The 22,062-nt window shown below is 55.8% G+C and overlaps 1 protein-coding gene across 2 annotated transcripts in view; it reads right to left on the reverse strand.

The window, feature by feature from the left end:
• The window catches only part of RAB3GAP2 (RAB3 GTPase activating non-catalytic protein subunit 2), a 546,281-nt gene that overhangs the window by 455,319 nt on the left and 68,900 nt on the right, over positions 1-22,062 (reverse strand). For both annotated transcript variants that reach the window (XM_063919133.1, XM_063919131.1), the window contains exons 3-4: positions 21,694-21,817; positions 15,192-15,273 (exon numbers count right to left, since the gene is read on the reverse strand). In XM_063919133.1, coding sequence (XP_063775203.1) covers positions 15,192-15,273; positions 21,694-21,817 — 206 coding nt within the window. The remainder of the gene's footprint in view (positions 1-15,191; positions 15,274-21,693; positions 21,818-22,062) is intronic.

Consider the following 22,062-nt stretch of genomic DNA (forward strand, 5'->3'; position numbering starts at 1 on the left):
TGAGAGCTGCTGTGTCTTCCCCTGCGCTATCCTTACCCCCAGTGCTCCTGTCACCTCTCAATGACACTGGCTGCTCCTCCATACGCTGGGTACAGGGTCACTGAGAGCTGCTGTGTCTTCCCCTAAACTATCCTTATCCCCAGTGCTACTGTCTCCCCTCAGTGACACTGGCTGCTCCCCCATACGCTGGATACAGGTCACTGAGAGCTGCTGCGTCTTCCCCTGCACTATCCTTACCCCCAGTGCTCCCGTCTCCCCTCAGTGACACTGGCTGCTCCCCCGTACGCTGGGTACAGGTCACTGAGAGCTGCTGTGTCTTCCCCTGCACTATCCTTACCCCCAGTGCTCCTGTCTCCCCTCAGTGACACTGGCTGCTCCCCCATACGCTGGGTACAGGTCACTGAGAGCTGCTGTGTCTTCCCCTGCACTATCCTTACCCCCAGTGCTCCTGTCTCCCCTCAGTGACACTGGCTGCTCCCCCATACGCTGGGTACAGGTCACTGAGAGCTGCTGTGTCTTCCCCTGCACTATCCTTACCCCCAGTGCTCCTGTCTCCCCTCAGTGACACTGGCTGCTCCCCCATACGCTGGGTACAGGTCACTGAGAGCTGCTGTGTCTTCCCCTGCACTATCATTACCCCCAGTGCTCCTGTCTCCCCTCGGTGACACTGGCTGCTCCCCCATACGCTGGGTACAGGTCACTGAGAGCTGCTGTGTCTTCCCCTGCACTATCCTTACCCCCAGTGCTCCTGTCTCCCCTCAGTGACACTGGCTGATCCCCCATACGCTGGGTACAGGGTCACTGAGAGCTGCTGTGTCTTCCCCTGCACTATCCTTACCCCCAGTGCTCCTGTCTCCCCTCAGTGACACTGGCTGCTCCCCCATACGCTGGGTACAGGGTCACTGAGAGCTGCTGTGTCTTCCCCTGCACTATCCTTACCCCCAGTGCTCCTGTCTCCTCTCAGTGACACTGGCTGCTCCCCCATACGCTGGGTACAGGTCACTGAGAGCTGCTGTGTCTTCCCCTGCACTATCCTTACCCCCAGTGCTCCTGTCTCCCCTCAGTTACACTGGCTGCTCCCCCATACGCTGGGTACAGGTCACTGAGAGCTGCTGTGTCTTCCCCTGCGCTATCCTTACCCCCAGTGCTCCTGTCTCCCCTCAGTGACACTGGCTGCTCCCCCATACGCTGGGTACAGAGTCACTGAGAGCTGTTGTGTCTTCCCCTGCACTATCCTTACCTCCAGTGCTCCTGTCTCCTCTCAGTGACGCTGGCTGCTCCCCCATACGCTGGGTACAGGTCACTGAGAGCTGCTGTGTCTTCCCCTGCACTATCCTTACCCCCAGTGCTCCTGTCTCCTCTCAGTGACACTGGCTGCTCCCCCATACGCTGGGTACAGGTCACTGAGAGCTGCTGTGTCTTCCCCTGCACTATCCTTACCCCCAGTGCTCCTGTCTCCCCTCAGTGACACTGGCTGCTCCCGCACACGCTGGGTACAGGTCACTGAGAGCTGCTGTGTCTTCCCCTGCACTATCCTTACCCCCAGTGCTCCTGTCTCCCCTCAGTGACACTGGCTGCTCCCCCATACGCTGGGTACAGAATCACTGAGAGCTGCAGTGTCTTCCCCTGCACTATCCTTACCCCCAGTGCTCCTGTCTCCTTTCAGTGACACTGGCTGTTCCCCCATACGCTGGGTACAGGTCACTGAGAGCTGCTGTCTTCCCCTGCACTATCCTTACCCCCAGTGCTCCTGGCTCCCCTCAGTGACACTGGCTGCTCCTCCATATGCTGGGTACAGAGTCACTGAGAGCTTCTGTGTCTTCCCCTGCACTATCCTTACCCCCAGTGCTCCTGTCTCCCCTCAGTGACACTGGCTGCTCCCCCATACACTGGGTACAGGTCACTGAGAGCTGCTGTGTCTTCCCCTGCACTATCATTACCCCCAGTGCTCCTGTCTCCCCTCGGTGACACTGGCTGCTCCCCCATACGCTGGGTACAGGTCACTGAGAGCTGCTGTCTTCCCCTGCACTATCCTTACCCCCAGTGCTCCTGTCTCCCCTCAGTGACACTGGCTGATCCCCCATACGCTGGGTACAGGGTCACTGAGAGCTGCTGTGTCTTCCCCTGCACTATCCTTACCCCCAGTGCTCCTGTCTCCCCTCAGTGACACTGGCTGCTCCCCCATACGCTGGGTACAGGGTCACTGAGAGCTGCTGTGTCTTCCCCTGCACTATCCTTACCCCCAGTGCTCCTGTCTCCTCTCAGTGACACTGGCTGCTCCCCCATACGCTGGGTACAGGTCACTGAGAGCTGCTGTGTCTTCCCCTGCACTATCCTTACCCCCAGTGCTCCTGTCTCCCCTCAGTGACACTGGCTGCTCCCCCATAAGCTGGGTACAGGTCACTGAGAGCTGCTGTGTCTTCCCCTGCGCTATCCTTACCCCCAGTGCTCCTGTCTCCCCTCAGTGACACTGGCTGCTCCCCCATATGCTGGGTACAGAGTCACTGAGAGCGGTTGTGTCTTCCCCTGCACTATCCTTACCCCCAGTGCTCCTGTCTCCTCTCAGTGACGCTGGCTGCTCCCCCATACGCTGGGTACAGGTCACTGAGAGCTGCTGTGTCTTCCCCTGCACTAACCTTACCCCCAGTGCTCCTGTCTCCCCTCAGTGACACTGGTTGCTCCCCCATACGCTGGGTACAGAGTCACTGAGAGCTGCTGTGTCTTCCCCTGTACTATCCTTACTCCCAGTGCTCCTGTCTCCCCTCAGTGACACTGGCTGCTCCTCCATACGCTGGGTACAGAGTCACTGAGAGCTGCTGTGTCTTCCCCTGCACTATCCTTACCCCCAGTGCTCCTGTCTCCCCTCAGTGACACTGGCTGCTCCTCCATACGCTGGGTACAGAGTCACTGACAGCTGCTGTGTCTTCCCCTGCACTATCCTTACCCCCAGTGCTCCTGTCTCCCCTCAGTGAAACTGGCTGCTCCCCCATACGCTGGGTACAGAGTCACTGAGAGCTGCTGTGTCTTCCCCTGCACTATCCTTACCCTCCAGTGCTCCTGTCTCCCCTCAGTGACACTGGCTGCTCCCCCATACGCTGGGTACAGAGTCACTGAGAGCTGCTGTGTCTTCCCATGCACTATACTTACCTCCAGTGCTCCTGTCTCCCCTCAGTGACACTGGCTGCTCCCCCATACGCTGGGTACAGGGTCACTGAGAGCTGCTGTGTCTTCCCCTGCACTATCCTTACCCCCAGTGCTCCTGTCTCCTCTCAGTGACACTGGCTGCTCCCCCATACGCTGCGTACAGGTCACTGAGAGCTGCTGTGTCTTCCCATGCACTATACTTACCTCCAGTGCTCCTGTCTCCCCTCAGTGACACTGGCTGCTCCCCCATACGCTGGGTACAGGTCACTGAGAGCTGCTGTGTCTTCCCCTGCACTATCCTTACCCCCAGTGCTCCTGTCTCCCCTCAGTGACACTGTCTGCTCCCCCATACGCTGGGTACAGGGTCACTGAGAGCTGCTGTGTCTTCCCCTGCACTATCCTTACCCCCAGTGGTCCTGTCTCCTCTCAGTGACACTGGCTGCTCCCCCATACGCTGCGTACAGGTCACTGAGAGCTGCTGTGTCTTCCCCTGCACTATCCTTACCCCCAGTGGTCCTGTCTCCTGTCTCCCCTCAGTGACACTGGCTGCTCCCCCATACGCTGGGTACAGGGTCACTGAGAGATGCTGTGTCTTCCCCTGCACTATCCTAACCCCCAGTGCTCCTGTCTCCCCTCAGGGACACTGGCTGCTCCTCCATACGCTGGGTACAGGTCACTGAGAGCTGCTGTGTCTTCCCCTGCACTATCCTTACCCCCAGTGTTCCTGTCTCCCCTCAGTGACACTGGCTGCTCCTCCATACACTGGGTACAGGTCACTGAGAGCTGCTGCGTCTTCCCCTGCACTATCCTTACCCCCAGTGCTCCTGTCTCCCCTCAGTGACACTGGCTGCTCCTCCATACGCTGGGTACAGGTCACTGAGAGCTGCTGTGTCTTCCCCTGCGCTATCCTTACCCCCAGTGCTCCTGTCTCCCCTCAGTGACACTGGCTGCTCCCCCATACGCTGGGTACAGGTCACTGAGAGCAGCTGTGTCTTCCCCTGCACTATCCTTACCCCCAGTGCTCCTGTCTCCCCTCAGTGACACTGGCTGCTCCCCCATACGCTGGGTACAGAGTCACTGAGAGCTGCTGTGTCTTTCCCTGCACTATCCTTAACCCCAGTGCTCCTGTCTCCCCTCAGTGACACTGGCAGCTCCCCCATACACTGGGTACAGGTCACTGAGAGCTGCTGTGTCTTCCCCTGCGCTATCCTTACCCCCAGTGCTCCTGTCTCCCCTCAGTGACATTGGCTGCTCCCCCATACGCTGGGTACAGAGTCACTGAGAGCTGTTGTGTCTTCCCCTGCACTATCCTTACCCCCAGTGCTCCTGTCTCCTCTCAGTGACGCTGGCTGTTCCCCCATACGCTGGGTACAGGTCACTGAGAGCTGCTGTGTCTTCCCCTGCACTAACCTTACCCCCAGTGCTCCTGTCTCCCCTCAGTGACACTGGTTGCTCCCCCATACGCTGGGTACAGAGTCACTGAGAGCTGCTGTGTCTTACCCTGTACTATCCTTACTCCCAGTGCTCCTGTCTCCCCTCAGTGACACTGGCTGCTCCTCCATACGCTGGGTACAGAGTCACTGAGAGCTGCTGTGTCTTCCCCTGCACTATCCTTACCCCCAGTGCTCCTGTCTCCCCTCAGTGACACTGGCTGCTCCTCCATACGCTGGGTACAGAGTCACTGACAGCTGCTGTGTCTTCCCCTGCACTATCCTTACCCCCAGTGCTCCTGTCTCCCCTCAGTGAAACTGGCTGCTCCCCCATACGCTGCGTACAGAGTCACTGAGAGCTGCTGTGTCTTCCCCTGCACTATCCTTACCCTCCAGTGCTCCTGTCTCCCCTCAGTGACACTGGCTGCTCCCCCATACGCTGGGTACAGGTCACTGAGAGCTGCTGTGTCTTCCCCTGCACTATCCTTACCCCCAGTGCTCCTGTCTCCCCTCAGTGACACTGTCTGCTCCCCCATACGCTGGGTACAGGGTCACTGAGAGCTGCTGTGTCTTCCCCTGCACTATCCTTACCCCCAGTGGTCCTGTCTCCTCTCAGTGACACTGGCTGCTCCCCCATACGCTGCGTACAGGTCACTGAGAGCTGCTGTGTCTTCCCCTGCACTATCCTTACCCCCAGTGGTCCTGTCTCCTGTCTCCCCTCAGTGACACTGGCTGCTCCCCCATACGCTGGGTACAGGGTCACTGAGAGCTGCTGTGTCTTCCCCTGCACTATCCTAACCCCCAGTGCTCCTGTCTCCCCTCAGGGACACTGGCTGCTCCTCCATACGCTGGGTACAGGTCACTGAGAGCTGCTGTGTCTTCCCCTGCACTATCCTTACCCCCAGTGCTCCTGTCTCCCCTCAGTGACACTGGCTGCTCCTCCATACACTGGGTACAGGTCACTGAGAGCTGCTGCGTCTTCCCCTGCACTATCCTTACCCCCAGTGCTCCTGTCTCCCCTCAGTGACACTGGCTGCTCCTCCATACGCTGGGTACAGGTCACTGAGAGCTGCTGTGTCTTCCCCTGCGCTATCCTTACCCCCAGTGCTCCTGTCTCCCCTCAGTGACACTGGCTGCTCCCCCATATGCTGGGTACAGGTCACTGAGAGCTGCTGTGTCTTCCCCTGCACTATCCTTACCCCCAGTGCTCCTGTCTCCCCTCAGTGACACTGGCTGCTCCCCCATACGCTGGGTACAGAGTCACTGAGAGCTGCTGTGTCTTTCCCTGCACTATCCTTACCCCCAGTGCTCCTGTCTCCCCTCAGTGACACTGGCTGCTCCCCCATACGCTGGGTACAGGGTCACTGAGAGCTGCTGTCTTCCCCTGCACTATCCTTACCCCCAGTGCTCCTGTCTCCCCTCAGTGACACTGGCTGCTCCCCCATACGCTGGGTACAGGGTCACTGAGAGCTGCTGTGTCTTCCCCTGCACTATCCTTACCCCCAGTGCTCCTGTCTCCCCTCAGTGACACTGGCTGCTCCCCCATACGCTGGGTACCGAGTCACTGAGAGCTGCTGTGTCTTCCCCTGCACTATCCTTACACCGAGTGCTCCTGTCTCCCCTCAGTGACACTGGCAGTTCCCCCATACCCTGGGTACAGGGTCACTGAGAGCTGCTGTGTCTTCCCCTGCACTATCCTTACCCCCAGTGCTCCTGTCTCCCCTCAGTGACACTGGCTGCTCCTCCATACGCTGGGTACAGGTCACTGAGAGCTGCTGTGTCTTCCCCTGCACTATCCTTACCCCCAGTGCTCCTGTCTCCCCTCAGTGACACTGGCTGCTCCCCCATACGCTGGGTACAGGTCACTGAGAGCTGCTGTGTCTTCCCCTGCACTATCCTTACCCCCAGTGCTCCTGTCTCCCCTCAGTGACACTGGCTGCTCCCCCATACGCTGGGTACAGAGTCACTGAGAGCTGCTGTGTCTTCCCTGCACTATCCTTACCCCCAGTGCTCCTGTCTCCCCTCAGTGACACTGGCTGCTTCCCCATACGCTGGGTACAGAGTCACTGAGAGCTGCTGTGTCTTCCCCTGCACTATCCTTACCCCCAGTGCTCCTGTCTCCCCTCAGTGACACTGGCTGCTCCCCCATACGCTGGGTACAGGATCACTGAGAGCTGCTGTGTCTTCCCCTGCACCATCCTTACCCCCAGTGCTCCTGTCTCCCCTCAGTAACACTGGCTGCTCCCCCATACGCTGGGTACAGGGTCACAGAGCTGCTGTGTCTTCCCCTGCACTATCCTTACCCCCAGTGCTCCTGTCTCCCCTCAGTGACACTGGCTGTTCCCCCATACGCTGGGTACAGGTCACTGAGAGTTGCTGTGCCTTCCCCTGCACTATCCTTACATCCAGTGCTCCTGTCTCCCCTCAGTGACACTGGCTGCTCCACCATACGCTGGGTACAGGTCAGTGAGAGCTGCTGTGTCTTCCCCTGCACTATCCTTACCCCCAGTGCTCCTGTCTCCCCTCAGTGACACTGGCTGCTCCTCCATACGCTGGGTACAGGTCACTGAGAGCTGCTGTGTCTTCCCCTGCACTATCCTTACCCCCAGTGCTCCTGTCTCTCCTCAGTGACACTGGCTGCTCCCCCATATGCTGGGTACAGGATCACTGAGAGCTGCTGTGTCTTCCCCTGCACCATCCTTACCCCCAGTGCTCCTGTCTCCCCTCAGTAACACTGGCTGCTCCCCCATACGCTGGGTACAGGGTCACAGAGCTGCTGTGTCTTCCCCTGCACTATCCTTACCCCCAGTGCTCCTGTCTCCCCTCAGTGACACTGGCTGTTCCCCCATACGCTGGGTACAGGTCACTGAGAGTTGCTGTGCCTTCCCCTGCACTATCCTTACATCCAGTGCTCCTGTCTCCCCTCAGTGACACTGGCTGCTCCACCATACGCTGGGTACAGGTCAGTGAGAGCTGCTGTGTCTTCCCCTGCACTATCCTTACCCCCAGTGCTCCTGTCTCCCCTCAGTGACACTGGCTGCTCCTCCATACGCTGGGTACAGGTCACTGAGAGCTGCTGTGTCTTCCCCTGCACTATCCTTACCCCCAGTGCTCCTGTCTCTCCTCAGTGACACTGGCTGCTCCCCCATATGCTGGGTACAGGTCACAGAGCTGCTGTGTCTTCCCCTGCACTATCCTTACCCCCAGTGCTCCTGTCTCCCCTCAGTGACACTGGCTGCTCCCCCATACGCTGGGTACAGGATCACTGAGAGCTGCTGTGTCTTCCCCTGCACTATCCTTACCCCCAGTGCTCCTGTCTCCCCTCAGTGACACTGGCTGTTCCCACATACGCTGGGTACAGGTCACTGAGAGCTGCTGTGTCTTCCCCTGCACTATCCTTACCCCCAGTGCTCCTGTCTCCCCTCAGTGACACTGGCTGCTCCCCCATACGCTGGGTACAGGTCACTGAGAGCTGCTGTGCCTTCCCCTGCACTATCCTTACCCCCAGTGCTCCTGTCTCCTCTCAGTGACACTGACTGCTCCTCCATACGCTGGGTACAGGTCACTGAGAGCTGCTGTGCCTTCCCCTGCACTATCCTTACCCCCAGTGCTCCTGTCTCCTCTCAGTGACACTGGCTGCTCCCCCATACGCTGGGTACAGGGTCACTGAGAGCTGCTGTGTCTTCCCCTGCACTATCCTTACCCCCAGTGCTCCTGTCTCCCCTCAGTGACACTGGCTGCTCCCCCATACGCTGGGTACAGGTCACTGAGAGCTGCTGTGTCTTCCCCTGCACTATCCTTACCCCCAGTGCTCCTGTCTCCCCTCAGTGACACTGGCTGCTCCCCCATACGCTGGGTACAGGTCACTGAGAGCTGCTATGTCTTCCCCTGCACTATCCTTACCCCCAGTGCTCCTGTCTCCCCTCAGTGACACTGGCTGCTCCCCCATACGCTGGGTACAGAGTCACTGAGAGCTGCTGTGTCTTCCCCTGCACTATCCTTACCCCCAGTGCTCCTGTCTCCCCTCAGTGACACTGGCTGCTCCCCCATACGCTGGGTACAGGTCACTGAGAGCTGCTGTGTCTTCCCCTGCACTATCCTTACCCCCAGTGCTCCTGTCTCCCCTCAGTGACACTGGCTGCTCCCCCATACGCTGGGTACAGGTCACTGAGAGCTGCTGTGTCTTCCCCTGCACTATCCTTACCCCCAGTGCTCCTGTCTCCCCTCAGCGACACTGGCTGCTCCCCCATACGCTGGGTACAGGTCAATGAGAGCTGCTGTGTCTTCCCCTGCACTATCCTTACCCCCAGTGCTCCTGTCTCTCCTCAGTGACACTGGCTGCTCCCCCATACGCTGGGTACAGGTCACTGAGAGCTGCTGTGTCTTCCCCTGCACCATCCTTACCCCCAGTGCTCCTGTCTCCCCTCAGTGACACTGGCTGCTCCCCCATACGCTGGGTACAGGTCACTGAGAGCTGCTGTGTCTTCCCCTGCACTATCCTTACCCCCAGTGCTCCTGTCTCTCCTCAGTGACACTGGCTGCTCCCCCATACGCTGGGTACAGGTCACTGAGAGCTGCTGTGTCTTCCCCTGCACCATCCTTACCTCCAGTGCTCCTGTCTCCCCTCAGTGACACTGGCTGCTCCCCCATACGCTGGGTACAGGTCACTGAGAGCTGCTGTGTCTTCCCCTGCACCATACTTACCTCCAGTGCTCCTGTCTCCCCTCAGTGACACTGGCTGCTCCTCCATACGCTGAGGACAGGGTCACTGAGAGCTGCTGTGTCTTCCCCTGCACTATCCTTACCCCCAGTGCTCCTGTCTCCCCTCAGTGACACTGGCTGCTCCCCCATACGCTGGGTACAGGTCACTGAGAGCTGCTGTGTCTTCCCCTGCACTATCCTTACCCCCAGTGCTCCTGTCTCCCCTCAGTGATACTGGCTGCTCCCCCATACGCTGGGTACAGGTCACTGAGAGCTGCTGTGTCTTCCCCTGCACTATCCTTACCCCCAGTGCTCCTGTCTCCCCTCAGTGACACTGGCTGCTCCTCCATACGCTGGGTACAGGATCACTGAGAGCTGCTGCGTCTTCCCCTGCACTATCCTTACCCCCAGTGCTCCTGTCTCCCCTCAGTGACACTGGCTGCTCCTCCATACGCTGGGTACAGGGTCACTGAGAGATGCTGCGTCTTCCCCTGCACTATCCTTACCCCCAGTGCTCCTGTCTCCCCTCAGTGACACTGGCTGCTCCTCCATACGCTGGGGACAGGGTCACTGAGAGCTGCTGTGTCTTCCCCTGCACTATCCTTACCCCCAGTGCTCCTGTCTCCCCTCAGTGACACTGGCTGCTCCCCCATACGCTGGGTACAGGGTCACTGAGAGCTGCTGTGTCTTCCCCTGCACTATCCTTACCCCCAGTGCTCCTGTCTCCCCTCAGTGACATTGGCTGCTCCCCCATACGCTGGGTACAGGTCACTGAGAGCTGCTGTGTCTTCCCCTGCACTATCCTTACCCCCAGTGCTCCTGTCTCCTCTCAGTGACACTGGCTGCTCCACCATACGCTGGGTACAGAGTCACTGAGAGCTGCTGTGTCTTCCCCTGCACTATCCTTACCCCCAGTGCTCCTGTCTCCCCTCAGTGACACTGGCTGCTCCTCCACACGCTGAGGACAGGGTCACTGAGAGCTGCTGTGTCTTCCCCTGCACTATCATTACCCCCAGTGCTCCTGTCTCCCCTCAGTGACACTGGCTGCTCCTCCGTACGCTGGGTACAGGTCACTGAGAGCTGCTGTGTCTTCCCCTGCACTATCCTTACCCCCAGTGCTCCTGTCTCCCCTCAGTGACACTGGCTGCTCCTCCACACGCTGAGGACAGGGTCACTGAGAGCTGCTGTGTCTTCCCCTGCACTATCCTTACCCCCAGTGCTCCTGTCTCCCCTCAGTGACACTGGCTGCTCCCCCATACGCTGGGTACAGGTCACTGAGAGCTGCTGTGTCTTCCCCTGCACTATCCTTACCCCCAGTGCTCCTGTCTCCCCTCAGTGACACTGGCTGCTCCCCCATACGCTGTGTACAGGTCACTGAGAGCTGCTGTGACTTCCCCTGCACTATCCTTACCCCCGGTGCTCCTGTCTCCCCTCAGTGACACTGGCTGCTCCTCCATACGCTGGGTACAGGTCACTGAGAGCTGCTGTGTCTTCCCCTGCACTATCCTTACCCCCAGTGCTCCTGTCTCCCCTCAGTGACACTGGCTGCTCCTCCATACGCTGGGTACAGGGTCACTGAGAGCTGCTGTGTCTTCCCCTGCACTATCCTTACCCCCAGTGCTCCTGTCTCCCCTCAGTGACACTGGCTGCTCCCCCATACGCTGGGTACAGGTCACTGAGAGCTGCTGTGTCTTCCCCTGCACTATCCTTACCCCCAGTGCTCCTGTCTCCCCTCAGTGACACTGGCTGCTCCCCCATACGCTGGGTACAGGTCACTGAGAGCTGCTGTGTCTTCCCCTGCACTATCCTTACCCCCAGTGCTCCTGTCTCCCCTCAGTGACACTGGCTGCTCCTCCATACGCTGGGTACAGGTCACTGAGAGCTGCTGTGTCTTCCCTTGCACTATCCTTACCCCCAGTGCTCCTCTCTCCCCTCAGTGACACTGGCTGCTCCCCCATACGCTGGGTACAGAGTCACTGAGAGCTGCTGTGTCTTCCCCTGCACTATCCTTACCCCCAGTGCTCCTGTCTCCCCTCAGTGACACTGGCTGCTCCCCCATACGCTGGGTACAGGTCACTGAGAGCTGCTGTGTCTTCCCCTGCACTATCCTTACCCCCAGTGCTCCTGTCTCCCCTCAGTGACACTGGCTGCTCCTCCATACGCTGGGTACAGGGTCACTGAGAGCAGTTGTGCCCCCTGCACTATCCTTACCCCCAGTGCTCCTGTCTCCCCTCAGTGACACTGGCTGCTCCCCCATACGCTGGGTACAGGGTCACTGAGAGCTGCTGTGTCTTCCCCTGCACTATCCTTACCCCCAGTGCTCCTGTCTCCCCTCAGTGACACTGGCTGCTCCCCCATACGCTGGGTACAGGTCACTGAGAGCTGCTGTGTCTTCCCCTGCACTATCCTTACCCCCAGTGCTCCAGTCTCCCCTCAGTGACACTGGCTGCTCCCCCATACGCTGAGTACAGGTCACTGAGAGCTGCTGTGTCTTCCCCTGCACTATCCTTACCCCCAGTGCTCCTGTCTCCCCTCAGTGACACTGGCTGCTCCCCCATACGCTGGGTACAGGTCACTGAGAGCTGCTGTGTCTTCCCCTGCACTATCCTTACCCCCAGTGCTCCTGTCTCTCCTCAGTGACACTGGCTGCTCCCCCATACGCTGGGTACAGGTCACTGAGAGCTGCTGTGTCTTCCCCTGCACTATCCTTACCCCCAGTGCTCCTGTCTCTCCTCAGTGACACTGGTTGCTCCCCCATACGCTGGGTACAGGTCACTGAGAGCTGCTGTGTCTTCCCCTGCACTATCCTTACCCCCAGTGCTCCTGTCTCCCCTCAGTGACACTGGCTGCTCCCCCATACGCTGGGTACAGGTCACTGAGAGCTGCTGTGTCTTCCCCTGCACCATACTTACCTCCAGTGCTCCTGTCTCCCCTCAGTGACACTGGCTGCTCCCCCATACGCTGGGTACAGGTCACTGAGAGCTGCTGTGTCTTCCCCTGCACTATCCTTACCCCCAGTGCTCCTGTCTCCCCTCAGTGACACTGGCTGCTCCCCCATACGCTGGGTACAGGGTCACAGAGCTGCTGTGTCTTCCCCTGCACTATCCTTACCCCCAGTGCTCCTGTCTCCCCTCAGTGACACTGGCTGCTCCCCCATACGCTGGGTACAGGTCACTGAGAGCTGCTGTGTCTTCCCCTGCACTATCCTTACCCCCACTGATCCTGTCTCCCCTCAGTGACACTGGCTGCTCCCCCATACGCTGGGTACAGGTCACTGAGAGCTGCTGTGTCTTCCCCTGCACTATCCTTACCCCCAGTGCTCCTGTCTCCCCTCAGTGACACTGGCTGCTCCCCCATACGCTGGGTCAGGTCACTGAGAGCTGCTGTGTCTTCCCCTGCACTATCCTTACCCCCAGTGCTCCTGTCTCCCCTCAGTGACACTGGCTGCTCCCCCATACGCTGGGTACAGAGTCACTGAGAGCTGCTGTGTCTTCCCCTGCACTATCCTTACCCCCAGTGCTCCTGTCTCCCCTCAGTGACACTGGCTGCTCCCCCATACGCTGGGTACAGGTCACTGAGAGCTGCTGTGTCTTCCCCTGCACTATCCTTACCCCCACTGCTCCTGTCTCCCCTCAGTGACACTGGCTGCTCCCCCATACGCTGGGTATAGGTCACTGAGAGCTGCTGTGTCTTCCCCTGTACTATCCTTACCCCCAGTGCTCCTGTCTCCTCTCAGTGACACTGGCTGCTCCCCCATACGCTGGGTACATGGTCACTGAGCTGCTGTGTCTTCCCCCGCACTATCCTTACCCCCAGTGCTCCTGTCTCCCCTCAGTGACACTGGCTGCTCCCCCATACGCTGGGTACAGGTCACTGAGAGCTGCTGTGTCTTCCCCTGCACTATCCTTACCCCCAGTGCTCCTGTCTCCCCTCAGTGACACTGGCTGCTCCCCCATACGCTGGGTACAGGATCACTGAGAGCTGCTGTGCCTTCCCCTGCACTATCCTTACCCCCAGTGCTCCTGTCTCCCCTCAGTGACACTGGCTGCTCCCCCATACGCTGGGTACAGGTCACTGAGAGCTGCTGTGTCTTCCCCTGCACTATCCTTACCCCCAGTGCTCCTGTCTCCCCTCAGTGACACTGGCTGCTCCCCCATACGCTGGGTACAGATCACTGAGTGCTGCTGTGTCTTCCCCTGCACTATCCTTACCCCCAGTGCTCCTGTCTCCCCTCAGTGACACTGGCTGCTCCCCCATACGCTGGGTACAGGTCACTGAGAGCTGCTGTGTCTTCCCCTGCACTATCCTTACCCCCAGTGCTCCTGTCTCCCCTCAGTGACACTGGCTGCTCCCCCATACGCTGGGTACAGGTCACTGAGAGCTGCTGTGTCTTCCCCTGCACTATCCTTACCCCCAGTGCTACTGTCTCCCCTCAGTGACACTGGCTGCTCCTCCATACGCTGGGTACAGGTCACTGAGAGCTGCTGTGTCTTCCCCTGCACTATCCTTACCCCCAGTGCTCCAGTCTCCCCTCAGTGACACTGGCTGCTCCTCCATACGCTGGGTACAGGGTCACTGAGAGCTGCTGTGTCTTCCCCTGCACTATCCTTACCCCCAGTGCTCCTGTCTCCCCTCAGTGACACTGGCTGCTCCCCCATACGCTGGGCACAGGTCACTGAGAGCTGCTGTGTCTTCCCCTGCACTATCCTTACCCCCAGTGCTCCTCTCTCCCCTCAGTGACACTGGCTGCTCCCCCATACGCTGGGTACAGAGTCACTGAGAGCTGCTGTGTCTTCCCCTGCACTATCCTTACCCCCAGTGCTCCTGTCTCCCCTCAGTGACACTGGCTGCTCCCCCATACGCTAGGTACAGGTCACTGAGAGCTGCTGTGTCTTCCCCTGCACTATCCTTACCCCCAATGCTCCTGTCTCCCCTCAGTGACACTGGCTGCTCCTCCATACGCTGGGTACAGGGTCACTGAGAGCAGTTGTGCCCCCTGCACTATCCTTACCCCCAGTGCTCCTGTCTCCCCTCAGTGACACTGGCTGCTCCCCCATACGCTGGGTACAGGGTCACTGAGAGCTGCTGTGTCTTCCCCTGCACTATCCTTACCCCAAGTGCTCCTGTCTCCTCTCAGTGACACTGGCTGCTCCCCCATACGCTGGGTACAGGTCACTGAGAGCTGCTGTGTCTTCCCCTGCACTATCCTTACCCCCAGTGCTCCAGTCTCCCCTCAGTGACACTGGCTGCTCCTCCATACGCTGGGTACAGGGTCACTGAGAGCTGCTGTGTCTTCCCCTGCACTATCCTTACCCCCAGTGCTCCTGTCTCCCCTCAGTGACACTGGCTGCTCCCCCATACGCTGGGTACAGGTCACTGAGAGCAGTTGTGCCCCTGCCACTCACCACTGCCTGTTGACTATCTACAACAAGTTGCCCAACCGTTGCCCTGTATTTGCCACTGCATGCCTGTGGGTTCACTGCAATGTTTGTAATTATGCTTAATGCAGTGTATTTATAACATGTACTGTAATGGTTATGTGACTTCTTGTACAGTGCTGTGCACACCTTATGTAGGTAACAAATAATCACAAAAGGAGGGGGAAGGGGGGGGGGGGGGGGGGATTTTTGCACATTCCAGAGGATTTTCCCTCACACAAACCCTGAGCTGGTCACAGCTGCCACGGATCTGACGTAGGGATCATCACTTTCTATGAGAAATACGGTGTCAGTATGCCGTACTGAACCAGAAAGGTTCCTATTATATATAGCCTTCTATAATCTTCAGAACTGTCCAAATTGCGTATACCGTCTACCGGAGAAGAGTGTGTACATATCCTATATCACTCTGCATATAACAATACACAGCAAAGTAAGCCAGTATTTACGGTGTATGACAACGCTAAGTGGTACTTACCCTTCTTCAGCATTTAGAGATCCGCTCCACACCACTTCATACTGCATTTCCTCCTTGCCTTTACCGTCTGCTTTCCATTTAGCTGGAGTGTGAGGAAAGATACACAGATATCACTGCAGGACACATTTCTCAGACTGTTCCTATGGAAATCGCACAGATAACCGTGCAGAGCAGGTGTGTTACCTATGAGACTGCAAGACAGTCACCAAGGTTCTGCCAACTGCTACTTCCCACCCTATTAATATTTCAGGATGATGAAAATAGGCAAGTTATAAAACACAATAAAAGGTGACGTGGCAGCTGGTATCCCAATACTACTAAGATGAATTAATGGCACGACCCACGCCTTTACGGATTCCATAGAATGTAAGGAACAGGTTCACTTAAATAACAAACCTGAAATACCGTCTAAGCTTACAATGTGAAAAAATAAGATTTTACTCACCGGTAAATCTATTTCTCGTAGTCCGTAGTGGATGCTGGGAACTCCGTAAGGACCATGGGGAATAGCGGCTCCGCAGGAGACTGGGCACAACTAAAGAAAGCTTTAGGACTACCTGGTGTGCACTGGCTCCTCCCTCTATGACCCTCCTCCAGACCTCACTTAGGATACTGTGCCCGGAAGAGCTGACACAATAAGGAAGGATTTTGAATCCCGGGTAAGACTCATACCAGCCACACCAATCACACCGTATAACTCGTGATACTATACCTAGTTAACAGTATGAAATATTAAAAAAGCCTCTCAACAGATGGCTCATACAATTACCCTTTAGTTAGGCAATAACTATATACAAGTATTGCAGACAATCCGCACTTGGGATGGGCGCCCAGCATCCACTACGGACTACGAGAAATAGATTTACCAGTGAGTAAAATCTTATTTTCTCTAACGTCCTAAGTGGATGCTGGGAACTCCGTAAGGACCATGGGGATTATACCAAAGCTCCCAAACGGGTGGGAGAGTGCGGATGACTCTGCAGCACCGAATGAGAGAACTCAAGGTCCTCCTCAGCCAGGGTATCAAATTTGTATAATTTTGCAAAAGTGTTTGACCCCGACCAAGTAGCAGCTCGGCAAAGTTGTAAAGCCGAGACCCCTCGAGGCAGCCGCCTAAGAAGAGCCCACCTTCCTCGTGGAATGGGCTTTTACAGATTTAGGATGCGGCAGTCCAGCTGCAGAATGTGCAAGTTGAATCGTGCCACAGATCCAGCGAGCAATAGCCTGCTTAGAAGCAGGAGCACCCAGCTTGTTGGGTGCATACAGGATAAATAGCGAGTCAGTTTTCCTGACTCCAGCCGTCCTGGAAACATATACTTTTCAGGGCCCTGACTACGTCCAGAAAACTTGGAATCCTCCAAGTCCCAAGTAGCCGCAGGCACCACAATAGGCTGGTTCAAATGAAAAGCTGAAAATCACCTTTGGGAGAAACTGGGGACGAGTCCTCAATTCCGCCCTATCCTTATGAAAAATCAGATAAGGGCATTTGCATGACAAAGCCGCCAATTCTGATACACGCCTGGCCGACGCCAAGGCCAACAGCATGACCACTTTCCACGTGAGGTATTTTAGCTCCACGGATTTAAGTGGTTCAAACCAATGCGACTTCAGGAAATCCAACACCACGTTGAGATCCCACGGTGCCACTGGAGGCACAAACGGGGCTGAATATGTAGCACTCCCTTAACAAAAGACTGAACTTCAGGCAATGAAGCCAGTTCTTTTTGGAAGAAAATGGACAGAGCCGAAAACTGGACCTTACTGGAACCCATTTGAGGACCATAGTCACTCCTGACTGTAGGAAGTGCAGAAATCGACCCAGTTGAAATTCCTCCGTTGGGGCCTTCCTGGCCTCACACTAAGCAACATATTTTCGCCATATGCGGTGATAATATTTTGCTGTCACATCTTTCCTAGCCTTAATCAGCGTAGGAATGACTTTATCCGGAATGCCCTTTTCCTTTAGGATCCGGTGTTCAACCGCCATGCCGTCAAACCAGCGGCGGTAAGTCTTGGAACAGACAGGGCCCCTGCTGCAGCAGGTCCTGTCTGAGCGGCAGAGGCCATGGGTCCTCTGAGATCATTTCTTGAAGTTCTGGGTACCAAGATCTTCTTGGCCAATCCGGAACCACGAGTATAGTTCTTACTCCTCTCCTTCTTATTATTCTCAGTACCTTGGGTATGAGAGGCAGAGGAAGGAACACATACACCGACTGGTACACCCACGGTGTTACCAAAGCGTCCACAGCTATCGCCTGAGGGTCCCTTGACCTGGCGCAATAACATTTTAGCTTTTTGTTGAGGCGGGACGCCATCATGTCCACCTGTGGCCCTTCCCAATGGTGTACAATCATTTGGAAGACTTCTGGATGTAGTCCCCACTCTCCCGGGTGGAGGTCATGTCTGCTGAGAAAGTCTGCTTCCCAGTTGTCCACTCCGGGAATGAACACTGCTGACAGTGCTAACACATGATTTTCCGCCCATCGGAGAATCCTTGTGCCATTGCCATCCTGCTTCTTGTGCCGCCCTGTCGGTTTACATGGGCGACCACCGTGATGTTGTCTGACTAGATCAGCACCGGCTGGTTTTGAAGCAGGGGTCTTGCCTGACTTAGGGCATTGCAAATGGCCCTTAGTTCCAGAATATTTATGTGTAGGGAAGTCTCCTGACTTGACCATTGTCCTTGGAAGTTTCTTCCCTGTGTGACTGCCCCCCAACCTCGAAGGCTGGCATCCGAGGTCACCAGGACCCAGTCCTGTATGCCGAATCTGTGGCCCTCTGGAAGATGAGCACTCTGCAGCCATCACAACAGCGACACCCTGGCCCTTGGAGACAGGGTTATCAGCTGATGCATCAGAAGATGCGATCCGGACCACCTGTCCAATAGATCCCACTGAAAGATCCTTTCATGGAACCCTCAGAATGGAATTGCTTCGTAAGAAGCCACCATCTTTCCCAGGACTCGCGTGCAATGGTGCACCGACACCTGTTTTGGTTTTAGGAGGTCTCTGACTAGAGATGACAACTCCTTGGCCTTCTCCTCCGGGAGAAACACTTTTTTCTGTTCTGTGTCGAGAACCATCCCCAGGAACAGTAGACGCGTTGTAGGAACCAGCTGCGACTTCGGAATGTTCAGGATCCAGCCGTGCTGTTGTAGCACTGCCCCAGCTAGTGCTACTCCGATCAACAATTGTTCCCTGGAACTCGCCTTTATAAGGAGATCGTCCAAGTACGGGATAATTATAACTCCCTTCTTCGAAGGAGTATCATCATCTCTGCCATTACCTTGGTAAATACCATCGGTGCCGTGGACAGACCAAACGGCAACGTCTGGAATTGGTAATGACAGTCCTGTACCACAAATCTGAGGTACTCCTGGTGAGGGGGGTAAATGGGGACATGCAGGTAAGCATCCTTGATGTCCAGTGATACCATGTAGTCCCCTTCGTCCAGGCTTGCAATAACCGCACTGAGCGATTCCATTTTGAACTTAAACTTCCTTATATAAGTGTTCAAGGATTTCAAATTTAAAATGGGTCTCATCGAACCGTCCGGTTTCGGTACCACAAACATTGTGGAATAGTAACCCCGTCCCTGTTGAAGAAGGGGTACCTTGACTATCACCTGCTGCGAATACAGCTTGTGAATTGCCTCCAGCACTGCCTCCCTGTCTGAGGGAGCTGTCGGCAAGGCAGATTTGAGGAAACGGCGAGGGGGAGACGTCTCGAATTCCAGCTTGTACCCCTGAGATACTACCTGTAGAATCCAGGGATCCACCCGTGAGCGAGCCCACTGGTCGCTGAAATTCTTGAGACGGGCCCCCACCGTACCTGGCTCCGCCTGTGGAGCCCCAGCGTCATGCGGTGGACTTGGAGGAAGCGGGGGAGGACTTTTGTTCCTGGGAACTGGCTGTATGCTGCAGCTTTTTCCCTCTACCTCTGCCTCTGGGCAGAAAGGACGCGCCTTTAACCCGCTTGCCTTTCTGGGGCCGAAAGGACTGTACCTAATAATACGGTGCTTTCTTTGGCTGTGAGGGAACATGGGGCAAAATGTTGATTTCCCAGCTGTAGCTGTGGAAACGAGGTCCGAGAGACCATCCCCAAACAACTCCTCACCATTGTAAGGCAAAACTTCCATGTGCCTTTTAGAATCAGCATCACCTGTCCACTGCCGAGTTCCTGGCAGAAATGGACATTGCGTTTATTTTAGATGCCAGTCGGCAATTATCCCTCTGTGCATCTCTCATGTATAAGACTGCGTCTTTAATATGCTCTATGGTTAGCAATATAGTGTCCCTGTCTTAAGGTACAGAGAATCTGACCACGCAGCTGCAGCACTGCACATTCATGCTGAAGCAATAGCTGGTCTCAGTATAATGCCTGAGTGTGTATATACAGACTTCAGGATAGCCTCCTGCATTCTATCTGCAGGCTCCTCTAGGGCGGCCGTGTCCTGAGACGGTAGTGCCACCTTCTTTGACAGACGTGTGAGCGCTTTATCCACCCTAGGGGATGTCTCCCAACGTGACAAATCCTCTGGCGGGAAAGGGTACGCCATTAGTAACCTTTTAGAAATTACCAGTTTCTTATCGGGGGAAACTCACGCTTCTTCACACATTTAGTTCATCAGATGGGGGAAAAACCACTGGAAGCTTTTTTCTCCCCAAACATAATACCCTTTTTTGTGGTACCTGGGGTAATATCAGAAATGTGCAACACATTTTTTAGTGCCGTAATCATGTAACGGGTGGCTCTATTGGAATGTACAGTAGTCTCATCGTCGTCGACACTGGAGTCAGTATCCGTGTCGACATCTGTGTCTGCCATCTGAGGTAATGGGCGTTTTAGGGCCCCTGATGGCTTTTCAGACGCCTGGGCAGGCACGGGCTGAGAAGCCGGCTGTCCCACATATGCTAGGTCGTCAAACGTTTTATGTAAGGAGTTGACACTGTCACGTAATTCCTTCCACATGTCCATCCACACAGGTGTCGACCCCGCAGGGGGTGACATCACATTTATCGGCATCTGCTCCGCCTCCACATAAGCCTCCTCATCAAACATGTCGACACAGCCGTACCAACACACCGCACACACACAGGGAATGCTCTGACTGAGGACAGGACACCACAAAGTCCTTTGGGGAGACAGAGAGAGAGTATGCCAGCACACACCAGAGCGCTATATAATGCAGGGATTCACACTACCCACAGTGATTTTTCCCTTATAGCTGCTATAATACACAGATTTGCGCCTAAATTTAGTGCCCCCCCTCTCTTTTTAACCCTTTGAGCCTGAAAACTACAGGGCAGAGCCTGGGGAGCTGTCTTCCAGCTGCACTGTGAAGAGAAAATGGCGCCAGTGTGCTGAGGGAGATAGCCCCGCCCCTTTTTCGGCGGACTTCTCCCGCTCTTATAATCCTAATGTGGCAGGGGTATTTTACACATATATAGCTTATTAGGCTATATTATGTGTGATTTGCCACTCTTAAGGTACTCTAACTGCTGCCCAGGGCGCCCCCCCCAGCGCCCTGCACCCATCAGTGACCGGAGTATGTGGTGTGCACAGGGAGCAATGGCGCACAGCTGCAGTGCTGTGCGCTACCTTAATGAAGACCAGAGTCTTCTGCCGCCGATTTCCTGGACGTTCTTCTTGCTTCTGGCTCTGCAAGGGGGAAGCGGCGCGGCTCCGGGACCGGACGACCGAGGCTGGGCCTGTGTTCGATCCCTCTGGAGCTAATGGTGTCCAGTAGCCTAAGAAGCCCAAGCTAGCTGCAAGCAGGTAGGTCCGCTTCTCTCCCCTAAGTCCCTCGTAGCAGTGAGTCTGTTGCCAGCAGATCTCACTGAAAATAAAAAACCTAACAAATACTTTCTTTACTAGAAGCTCAGGAGAGCCCCTAGTGTGCAACCAGCTCGAGCCGGGCACAGATTCTAAGTGAGGTCTGGAGGAGGGTCATAGAGGGAGGAGCCAGTGCACACCAGGTAGTCCTAAAGCTTTCTTTAGTTGTGCCCAGTCTCCTGCGGAGCCGCTATTCCCCATGGTCCTTACGGAGTTCCCAGCATCCACTTAGGACGTTAGAGAAACAAACACTAATACTTATGGGTAAAACTGGGTCCACACCCGGCAAGAAATAAGTGATGGGGAAATCTTCATGTGTAAGTGGCGCGCATACTAATGAGTTACGTTACATAATGACTCCCATCCCTCAGCGCACTACGCAGAAGACACGCTTCATCAGTGAAAGAACATGGTTTATAAATCTCTCCACCTCACGATCCGGCAGTAGATAATATACAGATGACTAAGTGTTATGTAGATCGTTCAGGGATTATTAATAGACTCATCCCAACAGATAATAACATGGGATTGTATTACGGAGGACACAGTAATCGGTAACAAGAAAAGAGCTGGGGACTGGCCTGAGGAGAGGTTTAGGGAAGCTGGACCTGTGTGAGATACAGAACTGTGGACTGGAGGAGAATACAGCAAGGGCCAGCTTTCCTTACGTGCTAAAAACACAGCTTTCTGCTCGTGGGCTATCACCATGAGATCGTTGGTCGGTGACAAGGACAACACGCAGTCTTGCAGCCAGTAGAAAGAAGGAGCCTTGCTTGAGGTGTCCTCTTCTGCCTGCGGACATTACAACGGAACATGGCTATAATGATCTTTCCCAAAGTATTCATTTTCATTGTCGCCAAAAGCAACAAAAACACACACACACACAGCACCGATATCACAATATGATGTAGATGGATCTCACACACAGCCCAGATATCACAATATGATGTAGATGTATCTCACACACAGCACAGATATCACAATATGATGTAGATGGATCTCACACACAGCCCAGATATCACAATATGATGTAGATG

Source organism: Pseudophryne corroboree, chromosome 4 (assembly GCF_028390025.1).
Source record: "Pseudophryne corroboree isolate aPseCor3 chromosome 4, aPseCor3.hap2, whole genome shotgun sequence".
NCBI classification, from domain to species: Eukaryota; Metazoa; Chordata; class Amphibia; order Anura; family Myobatrachidae; genus Pseudophryne; species Pseudophryne corroboree.